This window comes from Catharus ustulatus, chromosome 7 (genome assembly GCF_009819885.2).
Source record: "Catharus ustulatus isolate bCatUst1 chromosome 7, bCatUst1.pri.v2, whole genome shotgun sequence".
NCBI classification, from domain to species: domain Eukaryota; kingdom Metazoa; phylum Chordata; class Aves; order Passeriformes; family Turdidae; genus Catharus; species Catharus ustulatus.
The window spans coordinates 28911365-28937891 of record NC_046227.1 but is presented as its reverse complement, the minus strand read 5'-3'; the positions used below and the strand labels follow the sequence as shown (position 1 = coordinate 28937891).

The 26527-nt window shown below is 39.8% G+C and overlaps 1 protein-coding gene across 11 annotated transcripts in view; it reads right to left on the bottom strand.

Moving 5' to 3' along the window:
* Window positions 1-26527, bottom strand: part of KALRN (kalirin RhoGEF kinase) — a 461256-nt gene that overhangs the window by 180718 nt on the left and 254011 nt on the right. For all 11 annotated transcript variants that reach the window (XM_033064817.1, XM_033064825.2, XM_033064827.2 and 8 more), the window contains exon 11: window positions 9646-9837. In XM_033064817.1, the coding sequence (XP_032920708.1) occupies window positions 9646-9837 (192 nt within the window). The remainder of the gene's footprint in view (window positions 1-9645; window positions 9838-26527) is intronic.

The following is a 26527-nucleotide window of genomic DNA, read 5'->3' as shown; positions in this document are numbered from 1 at the left end:
CATTGTTAGGAATCCGCTGTTTTCTTGAAATTGTCATGTTAGGGCAGAGGAGAGAGTTTCCAGTGTTCAGAGGAAAAGCCTGTGCTCAAAAGTGCCTCCAGAACTCAACTTCTCAGAAGGAGCATTGGACATTTAGGATCTTACTCTACTTTTTGAGCAGGCTTCTAAACCAGTTTCAAAACACTTAAACATAAACTGTATTATATTCACCTGGAACCAAAACACTCACTAATTTCAGAGAGCACTCAAATATATTAACTCATATTAGCTTCAGCTGTTTCCATTAATGACCTCTGACTGTAAGGATTTGCATAATAAAATCTATCAGAATCTGGGTCATCCTTGACTCAGAGGTCTTTAATCCTTTAGACTTAACCAATCCCTGGAAAACCCTAATACCAAGAATCAGTCGATATTAATAAGATTAGAAAGATTTTTCAGGAAAAATTCACCATAGAAGCCTGATTGCAAAATCTCCTAGGTTATGTGCTAAAATAGCACCTGAAATAAATTGCTGTCAAGCCCCACTTGTGAATGCCACAGAAATGAAAAGACTGATTCCATATCATTGCAACACCACAGTCAGAAGAGCTGTTAATCATAAAACAGAAATCATATCCTGGTTCTCATTGCTCAGGACCTGATGTTTCATTCCAATGCAAGTATTTGACCAATTAAAAAAAATCCTGACTATTAAAGCCCCAAATCACTGGATACCTTGTGCATTCCCAGTCCGTGCTGTCACCTACTCTAAGCCAGAGATCTTAGATCAAAGAAACTATTCCTATTGAAATCTGACATACTGCACAGCACAACTTTTATTTCATATTTGCAGAAATTGACTTATTTTATTCTTACCATGAACAAAATTTGAGAGCTCTTGTCCCATTTCCATACATACTTCAAACTATCACTAAGGTACTACTTGATCCTATGCAGGGGCCATATGTAGATACCTGCAGATATTCCAGATAAGAGGCAGTATTTCCACATCCACCTGTGGTGACTTCCACTACATTTTGTTGTGCATGTGTCCAGAAAAGGAGATAACCTCAGCATTATGTTACTTAACAAGTAGTAAACAAACACTACAGAATTCTAGAAAACAATACAGAAATACCACAAAAGTAAGTTCTGTTTTTCCTTCAACTGATCTATGCTTTGGTATCATTAATTGGATGTGGAGGACCCAATGCATTAGTGGTAGCACCTGAACTAAGTTTATCAGAGATCTGACACAAATCTGACTCATGCAAAGTGCATGTAAAAATGTCATAGTTGTTAGCTATGAGAAGTCTCAGGTAAATACCTATCTCTAAAACATTCATACCAATGGTCCATAGTGGCTCCACAATTGAAGCTTTATTTATCAAGGCTTTACATAGGGGAACTAATTCTCCTCTGATTACTAAAATATTGGGAAATAAGAATGACACCCCTCCTTTCTTTTGGGGTAGCATCTGGCGCCCCTCATACATTTTGAGAACTTTTGCATCTCTCTTGGATATGAAACACAGGTAGTTTCCCTCCATCTAAGAGACAATACAGCTCTTTATTCCCAGGTACTTCATCTGATGAAATACCCTTCATTTTGCTCAAGTACTTAGTGAGACCACTTAACTGAGGTCTGAAGGACACCTGTGCCTGTTACCTAAAAATTAATGCTCTTGACTTAGAAAAAGGAACCACTTTAAACAAAATCTAAAACATAAAGAGATTGCTAAGAAAATCTTGCCTGCATGATTGAAATAACTACTAAACACCCAATGCTTGTATGCTGCTATTTGTAAATGACAGAGATGAGTTATAATCCCCTCAAAAGCAGTTTAAAAGCACTGAGTTATGGGAGCAGTGCAAAGAACCAGCTCAATCCAGGAGATTTACTGCTGTGCAACATTTTTGCTGTTCTTCAAAACAAGGATGTTAATAGAAGCAAGCAACTTCCCAGGTATGTTCTACCCCTTTACTATGTGAGAGAAGCATTGTGCATTGCAGGGCAGGCCACAAAAGGATGCTCATGACAACTCAGGAAGAGAATATTCATCACAGCAATGAAGACTAGAGCAGAATGCAGAAGAATTCAGAACATGCAGGGACCCTGCTGCCACTCCATGAATTGCAATGTGAGTGTTCAGAAAACCAAGAGCAGGCTGAAAAAACCTCCCCAAACATAGAAAACAAAGTCTGTAATGATGAGCTGCAAAGTGATCTCAAGCCACCATCAAAGTGTCACATACTGGCAGCACACCTAATAAAAGGTGACAGGATGGATATGACCAGACAATACGTCTGAAATGCCACAATGTACTACTTCTATGGTGAGACACAACTCATGAGACTCCCTGCTGCAAGACCTAATGTTGTCAGATACCACCTAACTGCTTGGGAAGAAATGACAAGTGGAAAGGGAACATTCTGTGAAAAAACCCATCTGATCTCTCCCTAACCTCTTTCTTGCTTTTCCCTTTTCCTCGCCAATTTCTTGACATTCATCCTTGGTTGGGCTGCATCTGGTGCTTCTGTATGCTCAGGCTTTTTAATTAGTAACCTTGCCTATGGCAAAAGGATTTGCACTGCCTAAACATCTGATGCTTTTTCCAAGTCCTGCATGGACCAGATTGATATAGCACAAAATAATCTCCTCTCAAGGGAAACATGATTTGGGTAGCTAGGCTTACATCAGGGAGTGTGTAGATCCCCAGCCCAAGGTCATGTAAATGTAATTCAGGGACTATTTGATCTAGAAGAGAAAATTGATTTATAACTGAAGAATCAAATTTACATGTTCAATGCTTCTTCTGCCAGCATCATGAATTGTAAAAACATGTTCGTCTTCTAGTATAATTTTAATATGTAATTTGTAATTAGGAATCTGGTTGTAATTAACTTCAGTAACTGTAATAATCATGTTCTGCACTTGATCATACTGGCTTAGCAAAGTTCTTCCTACATTGGAAGATTTACTCAGTTTTACACCAGTGTGATACAAAACAATTTGGTGTAGGAGTACACAGTACAAATACAGCAATCTACTAATATAAAAGCAGGTACCATTACATTCTCCTGTATATTGTTCATTGCTTCTAAACATCACTTTTCAAATGGAAGCTGCAGCACCTCTTCCTTCTGTGCTTTTTCCAGTGACTGGTTGTATCTGTCACTAGCAGTCTTACCCTGATCTGCTGCTTTGAGTCTTTTGTGTAACTTTGGGAATTCCATAAACAAATAATTTGTGACAAATCTGAATTGTTCTGAAACATGCAAAGGACTGGAAGAACAGCATGACTTTTCTTTAGCCAGTCCGTCTTGTTCGATCCATTGACTTGAGCCACTCCACTGACACCATTTTCAACTAGTTAAAGAGACTCCAGTGCATAGATGTACTTCAGGTGAAGTATGATTTTGAGTGATGAGTGAATTACAGGAGTGTACCTGTATGGCTTTGATGAAGATTTACTCAGTACACAGATTATTGCAGGCACTGGCTGCCCACTCTGTTGCCTTTGTACACAGCACTGAAGCCCACCCACTGGAAATGGGAGAAGCACATCTTCTTCAGTTTCAGGAAATCAGAACGGGAAGAAATGTGTCCAATAGAAGAGTGCTTTATGAGAGTTGGCACATCCTATTTAAAGATCATGGAACTCCCTTTTAGCTGCAGCATGAACCACTGTTATCTGGAGAGTGAGGCATACAGGCTGGATACCCATTTCCACAACATGCAAAACACATGCAAGGGCCTCAAAGCCAAGGAAAATATTTGAGTGGAGCCACTGCTCTGTAACAATGCTGGTGAATGGCCTGAAAAATGTGGATAACAAAGTAAGAACTTAAATGAAGTCTACAGGAATCCTTTGGCTGGCACAGAGTGGAAGGGCGGAAAGAACTTCTCTTCCATGCACAGGTTTGACTTCCTGACATTTGGTTTATGTGGTTGCATTTACAAGCATTTAATTCTCATTACTTTGATTCTGTCTCTTTTACCAATCTTTTGCCATCACAGATGGCAGAATTTTATTCACTAGTGGTCTGGCTGTGCTTCAAACTCCCCTGCTCAAGAGCGTGATGTGCTGCCAGAATATCACAGTTCTTTTCTTTCTCAGCTACTTAATCCTTCATGAAAAAACTTGCTTCTGGGCAACAAATGGACAGGAAAGAAGGGCACCCTGTACCACCCCAGCTGTCCTGGTTCCTCAATACCCGATCTTTGACAGCTTTACAGAGAAGATTTAGCTCTGGAAAAAAAAAAGCACCAAAGTTAACGACTGGTGAATGTTGGCATTTTGGTCCAGGACACAGTCTAGCCTCTGGAGTCGGAGGGGGATTTGCTTTTATTTCGCTGCTTCATGGTAATTGATTGCTGATAACCGAGCAACAGCTCACACAGAAAGAACACTTCTTCTACCAGCAGAGCCCTCTCCACAGCTGCAATTATCAGAATGATAAGCTGGCAGGTGATCTGCCTTCTCCAAGGAATCTGCCACCCAGTCCAGGGAGAGCACACGTTACATGTACCTCTGGCAGTTCGCTTCTACCACTGATTTCTGCCTGCAAATTCACCTCTGGTGGGAATAGAAGAATATTTAGGAACTGGGCATTTCTTAAAATTACCAAACAAACACAAAAAAACAGCATTTACTTTGAATCATAGAATCACAGAATCATTAAAATGGGAAAAGACCTTTAAGATCACTAAATCCAACCATCCATCTAGCACCACCACTGCAAAGATTCAGGTTCCAGAAAAAATCATGGTCATACTAGTAGGAGGCATAAACTTGATGTTTCACAGCCCTGCTGTAGAGGAGAGAGATATTTTCAAAGTTTGATTTTGCATGCATCTATTTCAGCTGTTAATATTATCCCAGCGAAGGACAACATTTCTAGCTTTTGAACAAGACACATAGTGCTTCATTCTAACACTGAAAATGCTGGAATGTGGATTGGCCACTCAAATATTTTACGTGCAGTGAGCCAGTTTGGGACATTTTAATGTTTTTGGTTTTTTTTGTTTTTTTTTTTTTTTTTTAAATCTGGACGTAATATGAGAAAAGGAACAGAGGTGTTGTCCAGGACAGGAGCAGTGTGTAAAACAAACACATGTTCAGACAAGAAGACCTTTTCAGAACTTCCAGAAGTTGCCAGCAAGTGGAGTAGCTAAACTGAATATCCCCTGCATCACAAATCTTTATTATCAAGAGGATGATTGCTCTGGAAAGTCAATATTAACAGTAAAAGTCAAATAATAAATTTTCAAGTTCAGTAATATTAACTTTGATTCCTGTGTCAATTCATAGTGAGTGACAGGATTACAGGGTACATCCCAGAACCACTGTCATGTTTGCTCCATGATTAACTTTGATACATTCTGCCAACTCTTCTGATGGGAGTCAATAGTAGCTGACCTCAGTTCTGTGAGCTTTCTGCTCCCTGCATCCCAGCAGCTCTGCCTCAAAGTGAAGAACAAGCCCTGTCAGAATTAGTGATCTACACTGAAATAATCTCCTAATCACAATCATCAACTCAAGCAGAGAAAATTTAATTTCACAGGTCTTGGTTACCAAGCGGAATTAAGTTAGCAGTGCCTGCAATAAAACACTGTTACTGTTCCTGACTGATAGGGCAGACCCACTCCATTACCCAGCTGAGTAACCCCACTGATGCCTGTGGGGTGACCAAGGTGACCTGCTGACCACAAATAATATAGCTTATAATACAGGAAGCTGTCTGACACTCAGTGGTCCAGGACTTAGCTCTCACTTTCTCATGGCCTTATCAGACAAGATTTTCAGAGTGAAACTTTCCATACCAGGTGTCTGCCTAAGGCTGAACTTGATGAATTTTGAGGTAAAAGGGCCAGAATGAGAGGAAGGGACAAAAATGGTACTTTGCATGTGTTAGTTTTATTTCTGTTCAAATGAGATGCTCCAGACCTTCCACGCTTTTAAGCAAGGATTTGAAATTTTGCAGACCTTAGTCTTGATGTCAAGAATACACATTATGTCATTCATGTGAACATTTTCCCAAATTTGGTCACTCAGAAGACCTCTGCCAAGTTCTTGCTTGCACGTGTTCATAGTAACCTGTTAGGAACCTGGCAGTTCCTTTTTCTCTACATTAAATATTTTCTGAGCATACTCATCCCCCATTCTGTGGGCCAGGTAGATATGGCAGGTTCCACATGAAAGTGCCTGCACTGATCACCTCGTCCTCCTGCTCTTCTGACCCACTAAAGACAAAAAAGCACAGAGCACATGATCTGTAAACACAATTCTCTGCATCTCTTTTTTTTTGTGCTGGTCTTAACATAGAACTGGCAATCTGAGGCCCATTGAGAAATGAGAAACCTAGAGGTGGTAAGACATGCTTTTCATGCCCCAAAGAACTACAAAACAATTACAGAACTGTTTTATATTTTAGTTAAGGCACATATACTATAAATGGATATAAATTTAGTGAAGTCCCTTCTATTCTTACAACAAGTAACACAACCTAAGTCATCACTTAATTATGCAAGAAGATTTAAAAAGGTTTTAATGATATAGAAGTGGTCACAGTGCTCTTTCTTGTCTACATTTTAATATTTGGAAATGTAAGTACACTGCAGAACCTTAAGTGTAAAACTGCGAGACAGTAAAATATTAAGATTCAGACAATGAATTGCAATATGTTTTTCTTATGTTCCTTGAGGGTTTTGAGTCTTCAGAGTGTGATTTTATGACATCTACAACCTCTTCTCCAGGAAGCTCAAAAAATATTCTCTTTTAAACAAAATCAAATGCCAGCCAAGAATCCTCTATCATCATTCGATCCTAAAGCCGAAAGTTCACAGAAAAACATCAACTATCATGAGATTTGTGATAAAAGTGCAAGATCCAACAATCCTGACAATAATTGATTCAGATTTGAAGAAAGAACCTAAATTCAATTACACTTAATCCTGAGAGAAATTACTCAGGTATGAGTCTGTTGAATGCATTTATCCCAGTGATAATAATTTATAACTTTACCTTGCCATACAGATAATTGGATTTGATTCCCACAGTACCAGGTTTCTACACACACCATCAGAAGTGCCTTGGTCCAAAAGGGTATGAAAATATTGACTACAAACTAGAAAAGCATAATGAATGCTGCAGGACAGTGGGACACACAAAAGCTTGTTTACAGGCATGGCAATAGGACACCTACATCTCTCAAGAGTTATGCCACCAACAATAACTTACAGGACTGCTTCCAATTCGTGCCTCTAAAGTGTTATTACCTCACCAAAAAGTCCTCATTTCAGCTTATTGTATGTATTGTTCAATAAGGTCACTTAAAAAAAACCCATCAAAATTATTTTTATGATTGACTGTGTTTTTATATTCCTTCAACTGTATGAGTCAGTGTTTAGCAGAAGGAATCCTCTTTAATGCTTTCACATGAAATATGCAGTGATTCAAGTCTACTGTACTACAAAAAAGCCACTCTGAACTTCCATTACCCATGGGGATATCTACATTTAAATGGCTCCCTAATTCAACACCACCTATTGTTCTGAAGAAAATACAGGAAGACTGACCAGAAAAGAAATCATTTCTTTGACAAGAGGAAAAAAGGAGGAGAAGTTAAAAGTTTCTCAGGTGGTGGGAACCTGGGCAGTTGCATGTGGAGATGAAGAGGTGGGCAGAGTACAGGTGAAGCAGTGAGAAGGTCACAATAATGAACTCATCCACACTTGGGAATTACCACATCAGAAACACAATTCACTTTTGCTAGGAAGACTGTCACCAGTGCAGAAACATGTCACTGAAGGAGCCAGGAGGTGGCACACAGTGACAACCACTGAACCAGCAGAAAATCAGTGTTTGCCCCTACAGGAGTGAATTAACACAGGGGTAAGTAAATGAAAACTTTCCCTTGCAGAGCTCCTGAACATCCTCTGACTTGGAGAACTCTTGGAGACTGAACAACTTTATCAGCCCAACCCAATGGCTGTCACTCCTTATGATGGATGTGGATTCCTGTGTCCCCCCTGACTGCTATTGTCCTAGCAATGCTACAGCTCCCTTAACTGTGCCTCTGGGTCACAGAATCACAGAACAGTTTGGTTTGGAAGGAACCTTTATAGGAGAGAGGCACCCAGAGCCTGTCCACGTTGTATCTCCTTAAAAATGGCATGAATTAATTACTGAACTTTGCAAAAAGACATCACAGAACCAATCTGTCTCACGGGAAAACATTAACGAGGCAAAGACTTAGCATTTACTCTTAACAACTAGAGAACAGCATTGATGCTATCACAGAAGACTGGTTTTTAAAATAATTTTTTAAAAAGGTGAATTTCTTACACATCTTCATTTTTATTCATCAAAATAGAGTTTATTAACACCAGGTGTGTAGAGCAGGCAAACTCCCTTCTTGTAGAAGAAGAACAGGAGTATAATGCATTGCAATCCCAATCACTTCATACAAGGAGGCTTTATTTCCCAAATCTAATTTAGGCTACACAATACCAGCAACTGTCTTTTTTTTTTACTAGTCATCACCTGCATAGGTGAATCAAGGTTAATCACAGCAGGAAACTGTTATGAAATAATTTTTACTGAGGAAATAGCAAATTAAGTTTCCCCAGTGGCAAATCAGCATAGCTGCAAGTGTTTGAGCAACTCTGGGAACAACTGCATTATCCACAAGTTGAAAGTTAACTATATTTTAGTATATTGCAGAAGCAGGATGTAGAAGAAAAACCTTCATGTACAAACAGCTATAATGTACATGCTGTAAACTCCATCCTCCACACACATATAAATAAATGTATGCATGTACCTTCTACTTCAGGGGCTCCCCAACACACTGAAGCAACTTGTTTGTAACATGTAAATCAAGAAGCACGAGCAAAGCTTTCAGTTTCTCTGAGTATCTTTCTGATCAAGCATGCTTTTGCAAACAGATGTTGCAGAGCATGAAAACAACCGTCCTGACTAATTCCATCTCTCTCAGCAGAAGCCCCATCTTTAAAAGTCACTCACCACTGAATGGCCTTTGGACTGCAGAAAATGTGAAGTATGCTTTAATTACCTCCCCAGTGGCCTCCCATTTGATGTTCTGTCCACTGTATCTCCTCTGGCAAGTCAGTCTTATCTCTGGATATTTTTCAATTACACTAAACAGCATTTATTCAGGTCCTCACTGATTCACTGTATCAGTATGTGGCTGTTTTTCCTTTAACAGTTGTTTTGAAAAGTGAAGTCTGCCTCATTAAACAATGCAAGATTTCTAGTAACACATACTGATATTGGATACATTAATTAACAGTACATTTAAATGGAATCCTCAGAGGATCATGCTGCTGGTATGTTTGTACTTAAAGTGTTAATATCAACTCACATTCTTACAAGAGCATTCTTGCTTTCTAACAATACATTCTAGTTGTGATTAAGCACCACTCAATATGGTGTTGCTTTATTTTAGTGTACTGTTACATTCATATGCTTCATTCACATTTTATTTCCTCTTTACTACCGTTACTCATATGCATGAAATGAACTGGATAATAGCCCCGTGTGGTGAAAAAGCCTTTTCTCTGTGATCTGAGTTTTCAGAGACAGCCTCTTGCAGCACTCTACAATATACAGCAAAATTCCCTCATGCACATCTTACCTCTTTGGTGTGGGTATGGAAGGAGACTGACATGTCCAAGAGAAGTTTCCTCTGCTCCACCCTCCGGACAAAGTCCTGAATCCGAACTTCCAGATGCCGGGCTGCTTTATAGATCTCTTCAGGGTCACATTCCCCAGTCTGAGCCAACTGCTCTGCAGCCTCCAAGAGCTTGTCTGCATTGGTGTACGTATTCTACCAGCAAACAAAGCAAGAAACACAGTATGAGAGATACAACTGTGGCAAATAAACCCCTGAAAGAGGCTGTTTATCTTTAAGGTATGAAAGCAAGTGATTACCAGAGTTTTAAAACAACAGCAATATTTGCTAGTGGCATTGCCATCTGTGAAAGGAGAATGTATAAAGCCACGTAGACTAATGCCTGAGTACATATGAAATAATTCCTTATTTGAAACACACCACTCCACCCCAATCCTGCCAGGCACAGCAATAGGACTTCCCACTTGTTTATTTCCAAGTTCCCTGCAATTTCTCAAAGATAATGCAATGAAGCAAGTGGGACTGACCAGCTCACAAGACTACAGTGCCTCACCTGACACTCAGCCACCAGCTTGCTGCAATGGCCTCCCAACTGCTCTCACATTACAGCTTGTCATCATGCTAGCCAGACAGGTCTCAGCCCCAAGAAATATTTGCCTTTTACTGACTTTTGTGAGATAGACCATGTCTTCAAGCTCCTTCTATGTTTTTTTTCTCTCTTGTCTACTGTTCTGCTTCATATTTCTAGATGGAGTGGTCCTTGTGATTTACTTGCAGCTGCCAGTATTTAATGCTCATTTACAGTTTGCCCAGGGCACGTATCTATCCTGCATTACACAAGAATTTGAACACTGCACTGTCCTGAATGATTTATGCCACAGCCATGGCCTTCATGATAGGAGGTGTATGACTCCTACTTTATAGAGAGGAAACTGAAGAACCCAGAAGCAAATTAATATACCCAAGACGTGCTAGACTGTCATGTAAGAGAGGGAACTCCATCCAGTTTACCTCAGGTTTCAAGCTAAATGCCCATCCTTTCTCTCTCTATTTCACATCTCTGGAAATACACCAGAGAGTCTCATGAATAACAGGAGTGCAGTCATCTTCTCCAGAACCATGGAGCTATGCCTTAGTCAGCTATGTTTAGCCAACTAAACAAATCCAGCCCTTGCTGTCATATAAAAGCTTTCTTCCCTCAAGATGAGGTCAATAGCTCTTTGGTATTCAACACTTAACAAAAATAAGAAGAGAAAAAGATATCAGCTTAAGGGTGCTTCCATTATTGGGCTAGATTTTTGGAACTTCTTGGCATTGGCTTGAGACTTCTCCCACTGGGAATTTTAACATCTGCTTCAATAGTAGAATTGTAGCACCTTCCTTGTCAAAGTCCTCTTCAGTTTAAAAATGCATTAACTTGGCGCATACACACAAAATACCTCTGAACATTGTGGACACACACATACTTCTGAGCATTACATGAACACTGTCAAAAATAAAAGCCATGAATCAAGTCATGTTGTTCCTACTTAGATAATATCCTGCAGCAGTCAACAGTTGTTATTTGAGAAAATGTTCAATACAGAGATGGAGCACTGATCTCCAAGTGTTTAATGGGGGAAAATATTTCCAGTTATAAAAAGCAAAAAGAAAACATCTCATTCACTGTTCATTTTCCCAGTTTCTGAGGGCTGACTATAAATATCCGGTATTTGCATTTCTCCTTTTGGACTGCAAAGAACATATTTGAGACAGTTTTGTTACCAATAGTAAATTTTTATTCCCTCCCTTTCAGGCTACTGCTATAATGGTGAGGCTGTTAACAGCAGCAAAATTTTATGTTTTAGTAATCATTTTTTGGAAACCTCTTTAGCTAAGAGTTTGTAAAAAATGTTCCATTTAATGTGATCTGAATTAGGGTCCAGTTTCACTTAACAGTATCCTTTCTGAATGATCCTCTTCCAATAGTATTTGGAGCAGATGCCAAAGCTAGCAAAATTTTTCAAAGTCTAGTCCACTCCAGGGTTTTTCACACATTACCACCACAACAGCTCATGCACTAGTGCAGCTCTCAGAGCAGAAGACTGTTCCTGCTTTTATATGTATTATTTACTATACTTGTTAATGCCTTCCCTCTTTCTTTGTGGCACAGATTTGGGACACAAAACAGTTTTGTTGAAATATAGTATGGACACAGACTTGCTGCATTTGTCCCTAAGACATTTAGGTCCATCTCTGCTGAAAGCCATTAGAGTTTACTGACTCCAACACGTGCTATGCCAAATTCTCTGTGGATGACACAAATTCACTGATACAATGACTAGATGTAAATACACTGCTGAAAAGGCAGTAGGCTGGAACCTGGACTTTGGGGGAGAAAGAATGCAGACTGGCCTCAACAGTGACCTCACTGCACAGACAATAAAGCAGCCACATTTGGGAGTGACCCACCCTCTCCTTGAACTCCTGAGCTTGATGTGCTCATCAAAAGACTATCCCCTCTTGTCAGCTATCAAAATGTACACACACCACTGGCCAAATAAGCCAGAGGTTACTCATTTGCTGAGGGCTTGCTCTACTTCTCTTCTGTTTGTTTGCCTAAAGTGCACATAAATCATACCAGACACTGTTAACACACATCAAATATTTTCATGTACCTCTATTTCTCTTCAAGCATTTAACCAAAGCACTTTTGAAGCTGAGAGCTTCATCCTGGTTGGTGCTATAATGCTGCACTGTTTCCCTGCTCCCTGAGTTTTCATCCTGAGCTTGCTCTCTTGTTAGTAAGCTCTTTGGAGTACAGACCCTTATTTTATTTGTTTGAAGCACTTTATACTTTTTTGGTGTTACATAACCCCCTGGATCAGGCAGGGGGACAATCCAAGAGAGAATGAAGCTGTACAATGAAGAAAAGCATGAAATGCCTCCTTGTCCCACTATTCCCACCAGAAGAGGTCAGCTCAGATTCCCAGCCCTTCTGAGATCTGGCAGGAGCACAGGATTTGGCACATCTGCAAACTGCCACTACAATTCAAGACTTTGGAAGAAGGCAAGGTCTAATGCAACTGCAGAAGCAAATTTTTGCTCCCAGAAGGACGATCATGGCTCCCCTTTTCTGCAAACTGCAGACCCAAGCAGGTTTTCTGTAGTATCCTGAAGAAGGTGACACTGAAAATATCTAATCCCTACAGAAGAGAGATCCCAAGAAGAATCTCTTCTCTTTATCTGTGGAGATTAGCTCCTCACAAACAACAATAGTAAAAGTAAAATAATCCATGAGTTATAAATTTATATGCTTTTGAAATTTTAGGGTTGTGCGCATTTTTTCTTAATGTTATATTAACCCATGAAAGAATTGTCATGTGCAAATCCTTGCAATTCTCAGTGAACTGCTAACTGGCATTCCACATTTCTGCACCATTTCATGCACAAAACCAACTTCCACCTCATATCTCTTAATAATCTTGGTAGACCAACCTTTGCATACTGACTTATTTCAGTCATGAAATCTGCAAAGGAAATATAAGAAAATATAAGGAATAAAATACAAGGAAATATATCTATATGTGTCTATCTATATATCTATATATCTATAAATCTATATATCTATATATATCTTAATGATCTTCCTCACATTTTTAAGGTATCAATCAATTTAGTGCAGCATTTTGTTTTTGGTCCATGTGCTTTTACAGAAAATTATTTCATGTAGTTTTTACCTGCTGCTAGGAACTACACTTGTAACTAGTTTATTGCTGCATGTTTCTAGGCTGATTACATTGAAAACAAGTCTGTCTAGTGGTAGTCCAGAGCAGAGTTCATGCCCTTAATCTGGACAAGTTTTTCCAGGACAATCTGCCTCTGTACACTGTTTTACAGCTTTTTATTGTACACTATTTTACAGCTGTTTATTTTATTTGAGAGATTTTCATAGTGACAATCTTCAAGTTCCCCAGTGTGCTGTGAGCCATTCCCACCAGCCAGAGAAAAGTGTTTGTTGTAAAGATCAGGAGAAACAAGGGGGGAATGACAGGGCAGGTGATCAGATCCATGACCACATTAAACACAAACTACATACCCAGAATTCACTTCCCAAGTAGATGTTGAGATAAGGAGAATGAGGTAGCACTAATCTGTATTAATCTACTTCTGGGGCTGTGCAAGGCAGTTCCAGGAAAAGGCTCCTTCTATTGATTCAGAGAGCTTTGTCACCTGGGCTTTACCATGAAAAAGGCACGGAAGAGATGGCATCTGGAGGCCAGAAGTGCCAGCTAGAGAGAGTAAGAGAGTAAGAGTGATAATCTTGACTAAAGGTGAGTGATGTGAATCCCTTATTATGCCTGCAGGCTGAAGTTTAGGAGACTTATTAGGCTTTCTCTGATGTGATATCTCCTTTATATTCTTTGGAGTTGTGACTCAACTCTTCAGTACCAAAGATGAAATGTCTGTATCAGCACTCCTGCTGGGAAGTTGGGATGTCGAGACAAAGTTCAAAGCCCGATCCATCTCTTACTGAAAACAGTAAAAAGGATTTTACTGACTTGAGGGGGAATTGGGTCAGCCTTCTAACCATCTCCCCAAGATCACAGGAGAGAAAAAATGGCAAATATCTAAAAATAGAACTCTGGAGGACTGGTACCTGTTCTGTGCATAGACAGTGGGTGGAACTCCTGCCCAAAGAAACTACAGTGCGATTCACATTGGAAAAATGATAATTACAGAGCTGATTCTGCAGTTCTTGTCAAGCCTTATAAACCACTGTTATCCTTAATTATAAAGCTCAGTTACTGCTATCATTCTTTGCTCAAGTTACTTTATTAAAATTAGCTCCAGTATTTGTTGAGGTTAAGTGATCTCACAGTCAGGCCTTTGTGAAGAATTATATCTTTAGTAACTTGATATTCTAAAGCTAAAATAAGTGACCACAATGAAACATTTATTTGATAAATAAATCTGGGGGTAAAGGAAGCATCCATCTTTGTCAAAATTCCTCCTCCCTTAAGAAGGGCAAAGGCTAAGTGCATAAGATGATCTAATATAAGTTGTGATTTTATTCTGTTTGAATTGCACATAATCAAATCAAGACTTATATTCTTACTTTTGCTCTGTGGTTCTAATTCAAAACAGGCTTACCAGGAATTACAGTTACAGAACTTACAGGCAGAACATTTCTCTGAGGTAATTCAGCCACTTGGTCTGTCACTACAAGATTGTTCACCACAATACACTAGAATGGAAACTTCTTCAGACCTTTTAAAAAATATCTAGGCTAATGAAATTTCCATTAGCACCTTCTTCATCAGATTGTTCTTCCCTTAAATATGGCAATTCATCTTTAGTTTTTCTTGTCATAATTTCCCCCTCCTTCCCCTTGCACTGATATCATGCTGATACTGACTACTTTACACCTCCAGGAATTCCATTATTTCAGTGAATTGTATAAAATATTATCTATAATATATTGTATGTATATGTTTTAAATACAACCATATGGCACTTTTCAGTATGTATTGGATATGAAATATTCCCAGGAATGACAAGGTGGATACAACCCAGATTCTTCTCTGACCATTGTGAAGAACCAGATATTTTTTCCATGTATTGTTACTTTTATTTATGATTTTCCCTCAGGGCTCACATACAAAGCAAGATGAATTTATTATTTGAATTTAAAAGGGTGACACACATTACATCAACTGCTGAAATGCTAGACAAATTGATTAAAAGCTACCCCATACCTTCAAACTAATAAATAAGCAAGATTAGAATTAATAGCTGGGAATACATTAGCTAAAAGAATTCCTCTTTGTGCTATTTCATATTGAGTGCTTACTTTAGATTAAAAAAAAAAAAGTTGGCTATGGTGTATTTCAACCCACCAATTGTTCATCTCAATCAGTAGTGCACTCATACATCAAGTAGAAAACACTCCCATTACCACAATCATGCTAATTAACTCCAGTGTGATCACAACCGTTATTCAATGAAATGCCAGTGAAATATAAAGTGAAAAAATGTTTTAAATTACATTTAAAATCACACATCTCATCCAATATTAATAAGTATACATAGATGAACATCTGTGTGTACACAGTACAACTACACAAAGAACAAAAGCTTGTTTGGTAAAGATCTACACTTCTCAGCATCTTCTGTGTCATCCTGAGACCAAGAGAGGTGGACAGCTGGGAATTTTGTGTTTATAAGGATATTTCAGGTTTGATTATCTGCCACCTTACTGGTATTCTAGTAAAAGCATATCTGAACAGAACATTGAAATGAGATGACGAAATACTCCTGCTGTTCCAATATTTTATGGTCTTTACAAGGATCTATAAGAATAGGGAAGATATCTGAAATGGATGATTATTGATTAGGTTTTATTCTAGTATTTTATCCCTGGTAATATACATGAAAATAGTTTGGTCCCTTCCTTTGTGAATGTCCTTGTACAGAAACAGGAATGTGAAAGTGAGCAGCAGCAAGGAAAGAAGGACGATGAAGACAACAAAATGGTAGTTCTGGTGCCAAACACAAAACCAAACTCATACTGCTCAGTGTTATGCAGCACAGTGAATGTACCACTAAAACAGAATTATCACTTCCCAATTTAATAATTGAATAACTTGCAGAGTGTAAAACTGAGAGCTGCTCAAGTGACTGTATGGTAACTGAGCCTTTGAAATTCAGCAAAAATGAGGAAAGCATTTTCTTTTGTGGAAATGACAAGGGAGCACACGAAGGCAAACTGTCAGGAGTGAAGTGCACCTCTTTTGAAAGCTTCTTAAATGATTAATATCATCAAAAAACCCAGGTGGTTCACAGCAAAGCTTCACAACTTCTTTATGATAAGGGCAAAAGGGAAGGCAGGTGGAGAAATAAACATGGAGCAGCTCCAAGGTGAGCAGCGATCCAGGAGGGCATGGTATTGTTTTCTGTCCCAAAAGCTCAGATCACATCTTTCCTGAACCCTACAGACACAAGTGCAATCATGACAGCTTTATCAAGTCTGGTTGGTCTCTGGAATTGAAATAACTCCAGGCATTCTGTGTTTAATATCATGCTCATGGTTTGGAGATTTCAAAGACACAGTAACAACAGTATTAAAAGGCTTTGGACTGTCAGCAGCACTGGGAAAAGCTAGCACCAACTACAACTTGAATCATAATTGCCTTGAAAACAAAAGCAGAAATAAACTTGTGAGAATTCATAAACCCTACTTTAAATAAGACAGCAAAGCATTTCCTCTCCGTTTTCCCCATCACCACCACCACCCTGGCTCAGCTATGCTCTTATTCCCATTAATGTGAAGGTTAACACCTGAAAGGTTCACATGCAAGGTGTTATAACACCTTTCCTGAAGCTCATTTTGAGTGGCATGGGACTGTTCATCAAATGAGATAATGTTTAATGGAAGAAAATTTGGTAAAATTTTGACCCTCATTCTCCTGATCTTTCAGCTTAAGAATTCCTACCCAGCTGAGTATTCAGACAACCAGTGTGGAACACAGCACAATGCTACATATATATCACATCAAAGGTAAGTGTACCACTAATGCATCACAGGACCTCCAGATCTGCAGTGAACTCTTTTTTTGCCATATGTGAAAGGCCACCTCTGACAACCAAACTGATTGTTGGCAGAAAAAATACAGAGGAAGATACGCCACATCCTGTTAGCACGGTCAGTGCACTGCTGCTACCTGAGGAAGGATGAAGAGATTTAATTAAATTTTTGCTGCTGCACCTTTGAATTACAGGTTTCCTCTCTGACACACTGCATTGCATCAGCTCCTGTGCACCAGCCCAGGTGGGAGTGGTGCAGGAGATGCTCTCAGTGAGGGCATCACATCTTGTGGTGCCATGTCCTAGCACTGTCTATGTTCCCTCAAGATTCAGGGGGAAGCAGGGAGCCCCTTGGTGTTCTCCTGGGTCCCTCCAATTTGCCCTGTTAAATTTAATTTGCAGCAAAGAATCACTTTAAAATTTATCACTTAAAAAAAAAATCAATTTCTTTCCAGAATAAACCTCACACTTCAGTACACTGCCTGCCAGAAACAAACACACAGTTAGAATCAAACAGCAGCACTTCTGTCTTGTTCACAACTTGAGTATTTGCATTTTGCAAAAGGAGGTTTCTTAAAACATTTTGTGAACAGGAATGGTAACACATCACCTTCCCACCACTCAGATAGCATCCATCCCCATCTCCCTCCTCTCTGGACCTCAGATAATTGCATGGAATATGCCCCTCTGCTACCTACAACAATAAAACAGTCTCCCCCAGCTTCAATTAAAATTGAAGTAACTTTTTACTTCACCTCCTTGTTCTAGCTGAGTATCTTTAGAAGCAGGTCAGCAAGATGGTCCCTTTGGATTCAGAATCTCTTCACTGTCAACATGAATTCATTTCTCTGTCATGGTTTGCACATTGGAATTTGTTTCAAATGAGTAGAAACCATTTTCTGAATCTTATTAGATTTATAAACCAATTTTTCATCATTTTACTTCCCTGACATGTGAACTGTCTGTATGGCTTACCCATTAAATTAGTTCTTCAGAGGTGCCACCAAAGCAGGATGGACTAAAGGCTTTGTCTTCCCTAAAGCTTCAAAAGATTAAAACCTCCTGTAACACATATGAAGATGTATTACATACTAATATTGAGGGGAAATGGAAGAAGCTTTCACTACCCTGGAAGTAACAGACCATTTTATTTATTTTATACCAAACTTATTCCTACACTTTAGAAAAGTTCCAGACAGGAACGAACATTTTTCATGTTGGCCAGAAAGCACTCATATGGGGTGCATTTTAAAAATGTGTTCTACTGTGTGAATGAAATTCAATTCAGCTTATCCATAAGCAAAACAAAGATTTAGAAAGATATCACGGTTTTATTTCTGGCTCTTATTAGAGGGCCACACATGATCTGAGATAAATATATCTTAATAATGACTTACAGTGAGAGATCTGGTACAGAGGCATTCCCATCAGAAATTTTCATGCTATAAAACATACTGGTTTTTGGCAAGTAGTAGATCTCCATGAATATTGCAGGCATATGAGATACTGCCTCTGTAGTCAACATCTGCCATATTTTTTACTATTAAAAAATCCTGTCAGCTTTCTAGTGTATTCTTTATTTAGTGTTGCTGAGTCCTGCCTTCTCCCTATCCAATCCCCTTCAAAAATCCCAAATCATCCCCCAAAGGGCAAGACTGGCCATGACAGAGACAAAAGCAAAGATCAGAGAAATTCTCTTTGAGTTGTCTTTTGATCTCTCTCTGCCTGCTGTCCCTGTGCCAAACCCCACCCTAGAGGCATGTCCAGCAGGTCCAAACAGCAAGTCCTATTCCTCCCAGCATTCTCAACCCAAAATAATCTCCTTTTTTCACATCCCGATGTTAGCATACAAATTGGATTCTGTTCTGTGGTCTGAAATATATATATAATTTTTTTCTGTCCCACATTTACATGCACCTATAAAAAGCTAAATTTGCAATGGTTAAATGACCTACTGACCCAATTCCCCATCCCAAGGGGGAGCACAGTCAGGAGAGATGAGTGGCATTTCAGCGTGGCTGCACAGCCCTGGCCGTGCTGTGGGGCTGCTTCTCTCCTGTTTGGTTTTTCATGGCTTTACTGCTCTGAGCAGTGCCCATCACTCAGTGTGCACTGAGGGGCTGTGCTGTGGCACAGACAAAATTGAGAATCCTTTGGGAAGGAGCCTGGAACTAGGAGGAACAGCTCTCCACCCCGAGCCAGAAAAGGTTACCTTTTTCCAAAAGACAAATGGTGTGAATGTGTTTGGTAGTATTTATCCGAGCCACTTTTTTGGTGGGAACACCTACCTCTATTTTTTAAGAGGTTAGGTCTATTTCAAGTCTAAAACAAACCCAAGAAGATAACAGAAAATAAGACTGAGATGGTACCAGACCCTTCCCCACCATGGGGCTCTGCAGATTTCCAGTCCTTCCTGCGCTCAGCTTTGAGATGTGGGCATTGACAAATCCAAGCTCTGGTTGTTAATATAAATCCTGACCACTAACAAAATAACCAGGAGGCAGAGGCCAAACCCCAGTGCTCTCAGCCATCTCCCCTCTCCGAGCAGAAACACCCTTCATTCCACACAAAAATGCACTTGCTCAGCTGACACATTTAATATGAAGGCTGCACATCCCATTTCCTGGTATTAACAGTCACAACCACCCTTTTACACTGTGCACTTCTGAACTGAGCCTTGGCATTACTCCAGAGCAGGCAAGAGCAGGCTTGGCTCTCTGTTTGCTGCAAAGCTGGGGATGTCACCAATGTCACAAATACTCACCTATGCTGCACAGAAAAAAAACAGCACTCCTGCTAAAAATGAGAGCTGTGTTAATAGGAGCCATTGTTCCGGAGCACGCCGCTGTTTCTGTTCTATCAGTTGCATACTAAAACAGGCAGCCATGCTAAACTAACATGTGTGCACACACTCACTGACAGTTCAGAGACACCTCCTGTCTCAGTTCCTGACTTCTTGCAAATTGTGGAATTGCAAATTCTGCCATTTCTTTCTCTCCAAACAAGTTTCATTTCAAATGCAGAGGCATGAGAAGGTTGATTCTGCCTGCTTTTCTCATGTCAACCTTAGAAACTTTAGAATTGCTCTCCCTAGCTCAGCAAAGGAGGAGAGTGCTCTGTGTTTCTGCATGTGGTGGTGCTCTGAACCAGACACCAAACAAAGGTGCCTAAATGCCTCAAACCAGAAGCCATTTCCATAGTGACACAAACCAGTGCTTCCCTGGGACTCGGTTATACAAAACCAGACCTCACAGACCACAGTATGGAGGGCAAGATTAATGGCTGGGTTACAAGCACTGAATCAACAAGTGAATTATTTATATGCACATTAGGATTTTTGTCCTTATTCACACATGTAATTCCAAAAGACCTCTGTAAATCCACTGAGGTTGCCCTATCTTTATACAGGGAAAATTCAGATCTGAAAACTATCACAGGAAAATAAATTTTAAAAATAGTTTTTTATGCAATAAAAATATGGTTGAATACTTTCAATTTATATATAATCAGTATAAAACCTCTTCAATAGTCTCATAATGCAAGTGTAGTTTTTAGACACCTGATGAGGAACTAAGAGAACACCCTTCATCTAGACAATTAGGGATCCATGATAGGGAAAGAAGAGAGGCACAATCACACTGACAAGCAGCTTCTCTGCAATGTCAAGCCATCAAACTGGATTCTCCACTCTTCAGAACAAGTTAATTATAGGCAATTTATCTGAAATTGGAAGTGTGATTTTGTTCTAAATCTTGTGCAGCAGAGTGATCAATGGAACTCAGAAAATTTGGACAATGATAACAAATACTTAAAATCTGTCCTTGAAAATTGTTTTGCCCTGTTACTGCATACAAATTCCCAATGTAGGCTTAATCTACATTAAATTTTCTTTTTACCAGTGTCTGCAAAGCAGCATATTTATGATTGGCAGCAATGTTATAGCCAGTTGTTCCATTCTCCTAAAGCCATCACTGGCTGGCCCAGAGGCAGCAGCACAGCCTGGGGCATCTTCTTCTATTGCACTAGAACAGAATCACAAAGTAAAAATGCTGATACCATTCTCAGTGCCACTCCTGTCCCCTTGAGCCTCCCTGTTATCAATAGCACAAGAAATTGAAGAATACCAGTCCACCATCATTACAAATGAGACTTGGACATTGCTGCAATTAATCTTCTGGAATCGATATGGTACAGTTTGATAACCCACTGACCTGCCAATAAGAAGAGCACAGAGAAAAATGACCAGAAAGTTTTAAAAGCCTTTAGATGATGATGGTTTTCATCAATACAGACAGGTCAGTCAGAACAACAGTGGTTTTTAAAGTGGGTATATTTCACAGAAATGGTCAGAGGTAAATACCTTTTATTTCAGCTCTAGGTTTATTCAGCTGATACATCAGTACCATATTGAATGTATTTTTAGTACTTGGTTTATATAACACAGTGTTATAATTTTCCAGTGTTCTCTTTAAGAAGTTTTGGGCCTTGAAGAAACAAATTCCTGGACTTATCTTCTTTAGGAAACATTGGCTTTCTTCTGATTAAAAAAGAAATTAGTTCAAAACCTCAGAATTCACCACATATAGAAATTCTGTTTTCCAGAACTTCCAGAATAAAAAATATATATATTTCTTATATAGTTTCATTGTCTCCCTTTCTGCCATGGGAACAGCATTATGCATTTACAGGGAATTAAAGGAACATATTTTAAAGACACAAAAACAAACCTACCCAAATAAACTGGCGATAGGAAGCTAGCTCCTGGCAATTGTAAAAAAATGCACTGTGTTGCCAAGACTTGAGATTTTATAGGGAGCATTTAGATTGTGAATCATGCTGCAGGAGGTTTAATGAAAAGATCCAGCTGTCAAGTAATTTTGAAAGAGAAGAAATAGGAAAAAAAATCACCTTGAGCTGGAGGAGAAATACACTGAAATGCAAACTCAAAGACATGACATAATAGATACAGCCCTTCACACAACTGCCAGGAAAATCTGTGTGCCATTATAGAGCCTGTCTAAAAACAGATTCCCCACTACCAAAAGATCATGGAGTACCATTGGCCACCAATTCAATTCCATTGCTTCCACAAGATTTGCCAGGCTGCTGCTGCTATCAGAATCCCCATGGAACTGATACCCACAATGTGTGTGCTCTGAAGGGTCCTTTCTTCCTACTTCCACAGGGAAAACACATCTCACATGCCCTACTTCTGACTTAGGTCTGGCACTCAAGTCCTTCCAGCATCAAACCGACCCAGGCAATCTGCCCAGCCCTTCTCAGCCCTTCCCAGCCCTTCTGGCTCCTGGCCCATGCTGTGCAGAACCATTTCAGTGTCTGCTCTTGAAATGCAGATAGGTCTCAAGTCACCCAGAGGCTTCCAGACTTCATGCACAGAGCTGTACCCTGGCTCCCATGATAAATTATCTGCCCCCTAGGTATGCTCTTAGAAGATTTTGGATCCAGCAGTCCCAACATAACCTTCACAGACAGTCCATGTGCTGGCAGTTCCACTGATCTCTGCTGTCTGTGACTGCCAGATGCAGGCTGATGCCAGCCAGGAGGAGAAAACAAGAGTTCTGGAGCTCCTGCACCATGGTACAAAGGCCTGTGTAATCTGTTGCCAGTGGGCATTTTTTCCTCTTTGAGTAGAAGTGAATACATTTACATAAATGAAGTCAACAGGAAAATGCAGATTATAGCTTCAGAACTTGCTAATTGCCAGGTAAAAGATGATGAAAGTAAGAGTGGGTCTGATTTTTTGTTGCCCGTCTCATGCTTTTGTTGTTTTAAAAAAGATTTGGCATTAGTGAAAGTACAGTTATTATTGCCAACTTTGAGCATATTTCTTACCAGGTTTGTCTGCTCTCTCCCTGTTTTGGCGTAATATTTCATCCTACACAGGATTTTAGTCACTCAACCCAACAGGAAAAAACCCAGCATGCCCACCAAGCTACTCCTTTTAACAACCAGATAGGTCACAAAATTGTAAAAAGTAAAACAAAATACTAATTTTAAAACTCACCCTAGGACAATGCTTCCTAAGTGCTCATTATCAACATGGACTCCTAATTTATTCTTAGCTGAACTTCATGCCAAACTTTAGAACAGCGACATCCAACAGAGCAGGAATTTGTATGGGAAAGCACTAGGTTTTTATCCTGAAGGCCAAACAAGTAGCTGTTTGCAATTCAGCTTTGGCCTGACTATTTCATTATCACACTTAGTTTTAAAGCAGTTCAAGTAAAACTATGTGGGATTGAGAGGTCACAGAATACTATTTTTACCTGCAAAATTTCTTACTGGGTCCTCTGGATATTCCACATGACAAGCAACATAACTGTATTTTTTCAACATATTTGCACCTAAAGTTCTTTTTATCTGCAAGGGCTTTTCGAAAACTCGGAACTGCCAGTATTTTAGGAACAGCACAGTGGAGGAGGGGAATACTCTGGAAAGGAATATTGGAGAACAATTTGCTTCTTAGATGAAGAAAATCACCTGAGCTTTGATTTCTTATAGCTCATACAGGCCTTTGGCTTCCAAGGTCTCTGCTGAAAGCCTTCACTTGCAGAAGATAGATTTACCTCCCTGAGATGAATAAAAGGAAGAGCTGAATCTTAAAGGAACTGTGCATGTATACAAAGGTTAACTTTGATGGTACAAAGCCGGTGTTCAGGTGTTTAATCATCATCTTCCAAAGCTGTCTTGAGGGTAGGTAAGCACAGATACCCAAGAACAGGAATGAATGGCTTCTCAAATGCCAAAGTGCAATGTCCAACATTTTTCTCACATTTTGTCTGGCTCTTCTTCTTTGCAATAATTCAAGAATAGTCCACTGCATTGCATTTATGCCTTGGCAAAATGGATCCCATAAAGCTTCCAAAATCAGGAATAGAGGATCCAGCCCTGTACCTACATCAAAACTGCTTTAGACACAGGGCCTGAACCAAGAGCTGCTGCACTGGACAAACCCCATGAACTCTGATGCCACACTCAGCCTCATGTCAACCTTCCTACTGTGTTTGACAAGAAGTGACAACCCCACACATTTTGAGCCAAGGCTGTTCAGAACATGTACTTTGTTGTGCTATTTCACCTTATAAATATCAATCCCTTTGGGTTACCATGAAAAATACACCAACTGTTGCATGCAAACACACACAGGTACTAAATGTAAACCCAGTTGTAGCTGTGAGCTTAATGTGGCCCAAGAGCCTTGAGAACTGCTCCAAAGCTCTGAGAGCAGTTTATCCCATAAAAACAGATGACAAGCACCCCCTTGACTTTAACCATGGACCGCCCAGCTTCTCATTAAAAAAAAAAAAAAAAAAAAAAAAAAAAAATTAGGGGGGTTGTTTTTCTGGGTGACCTTGAACAACTTGGGTTTTGGCAGGGATGGGAGAACACCATGGAACAGGGAGTGAGCCAGCTTCCACTTCTGCTTCATTTCACTGCGAGACAATGTTTGGTTAGTCTGGATGAGAAACATCGGCTCTGTTTCCCGTTAGGGCTCGAGGCTCTCCACGCATTGCGAGTGCCATCTGCAGGTGGAAATCTGCGCTGGTTCCCGAGATAAACCTGAGCCACAGGAGATCTTAATGCACGTCTGAGAGAAAAGCTCGTAAAGGCAGGAAGGCAGAAATGCTCCTTTCTCACCATTCACGAAACCACCCAGACCTGTGGCAGCAGAAAGCCAGGGATTATCAGAGCAGCTTCCCAGGAATTTCCTAATTCTGCAGCACACAAAGGCAGCGATGCTCTCTGTGAGCAGAGGAGGATGCTGAGAAGGCCACCTTAATCTCTGATTGCTGGGAATTTCAGAAGAGAGGAAAATCATCTGTGACCCTCTCTTCATATATATACAGAGAACAGGAGAAGCAGTTCCAACATGTGCAGTTCAGCTAGACAGTGCTGAAGTGTTGGGAGACTTTTCCAACTGGAAGGTATGCTGTTTTCAGGATAAAAGCCCTGAATAAGGAAAAGTTAGAGAGACTAAAACGAAATTATCTTTTAATTTACAACCATAGCTGGCTGGACCACAGTTATCTGATTTGAAAAAATAATTCCAGCCAAGCAAAGAGGCCATCATTGGAACACAGCAACTACATCCAGAGTGATGTTGCTTTGGTGATGTCTTGATAATGCCTGGCTCCAAAACATGAGGAGGCACTGTGCTGTGCCCAGGTTGGCACTTCCACAGAGGCAGCCTGCAAACAGTACCAGCACTGACTGAGAAACAGTTGCAGGTATATACAAGATAACAACCTCCCTCCCAGGAGCTCGGGCTTTTTAATCCAAATTCAAACATTTGCCATCTGTGCCTTCCATGCAGTATAAATACAGTCAGAAAAATTGCCAGAGCTTTGTCTAAACAGCAGTTACGAGAGAAAGAGACCCCAAATTAAATTTCCTATTGCCCACAACACAGTGCTGTAAAATCACTGACATTTTCTGAGCACAGCTGCATGCAGGAATGTGATCTATTTGGGCCATGCCTGATTGAATCATTACATCCAGATTTATCAATCTGCAGTTTCTAATCAGACATAGAGGGAGCACGTTCCAGCTCTCAATCTAGTGCTGTGGCAGGTCAGTCAATCAGAGCATTTCCCAGCACAGCTATGCCAAACACAAAACTCTGGTTTACATGCAGTAAGGCAAGACTAGGAATGTTTTGCCCCCTGTTAAAAATGTCACGAAGACTCCTGAAAATTGCTTCTAGTCTGACCTTTGCAAATGCCCTCCTGAAACAGCAAGAGATAAGAACAAATATATCAGAGCCAAAGAAAGTGGATTTTTAAGAACAAATTTATACTGAATGGCAGGCTAAGCATTTTTATCAGAGAATTGCCAATAGGAAATAATATTGCTTATATTGTCAAGCTCACCAGGTGTGTCAGGAAAACACTTTTTCTATTGTTGTTTTGTTTGTTTGTTTGTTTCTTTTTTGTTTTGTTTTCCTTTTTATCATAATTAAAGCTAGTAATTAACATCCTGATGAGGGCAATGGAAAGCTCAACAGTTCATTAGGATGGTGGCATATCTGCTTTACTACATAGTTATATTGGGAAAAAGCCCTGCCTGTTATCCACCCTAGCCATGGCAAAGATGTTTGCTAGCCTGAGAAAAATAACAAATATTTTAACTCTGATTTAATTTCCAACCAAATGTAAAGTGTTAGGCATCATAAGGGAGTGAGGAAGAATAAAAATTGATTATAATCAAAGTAGTGAAGAGATTTATTCCCCAGCTATAAAATCAACCCCACTAGAAGCTTCTGCAAGAGAATTCCAGGTGTAATAAATTTATGGACTCT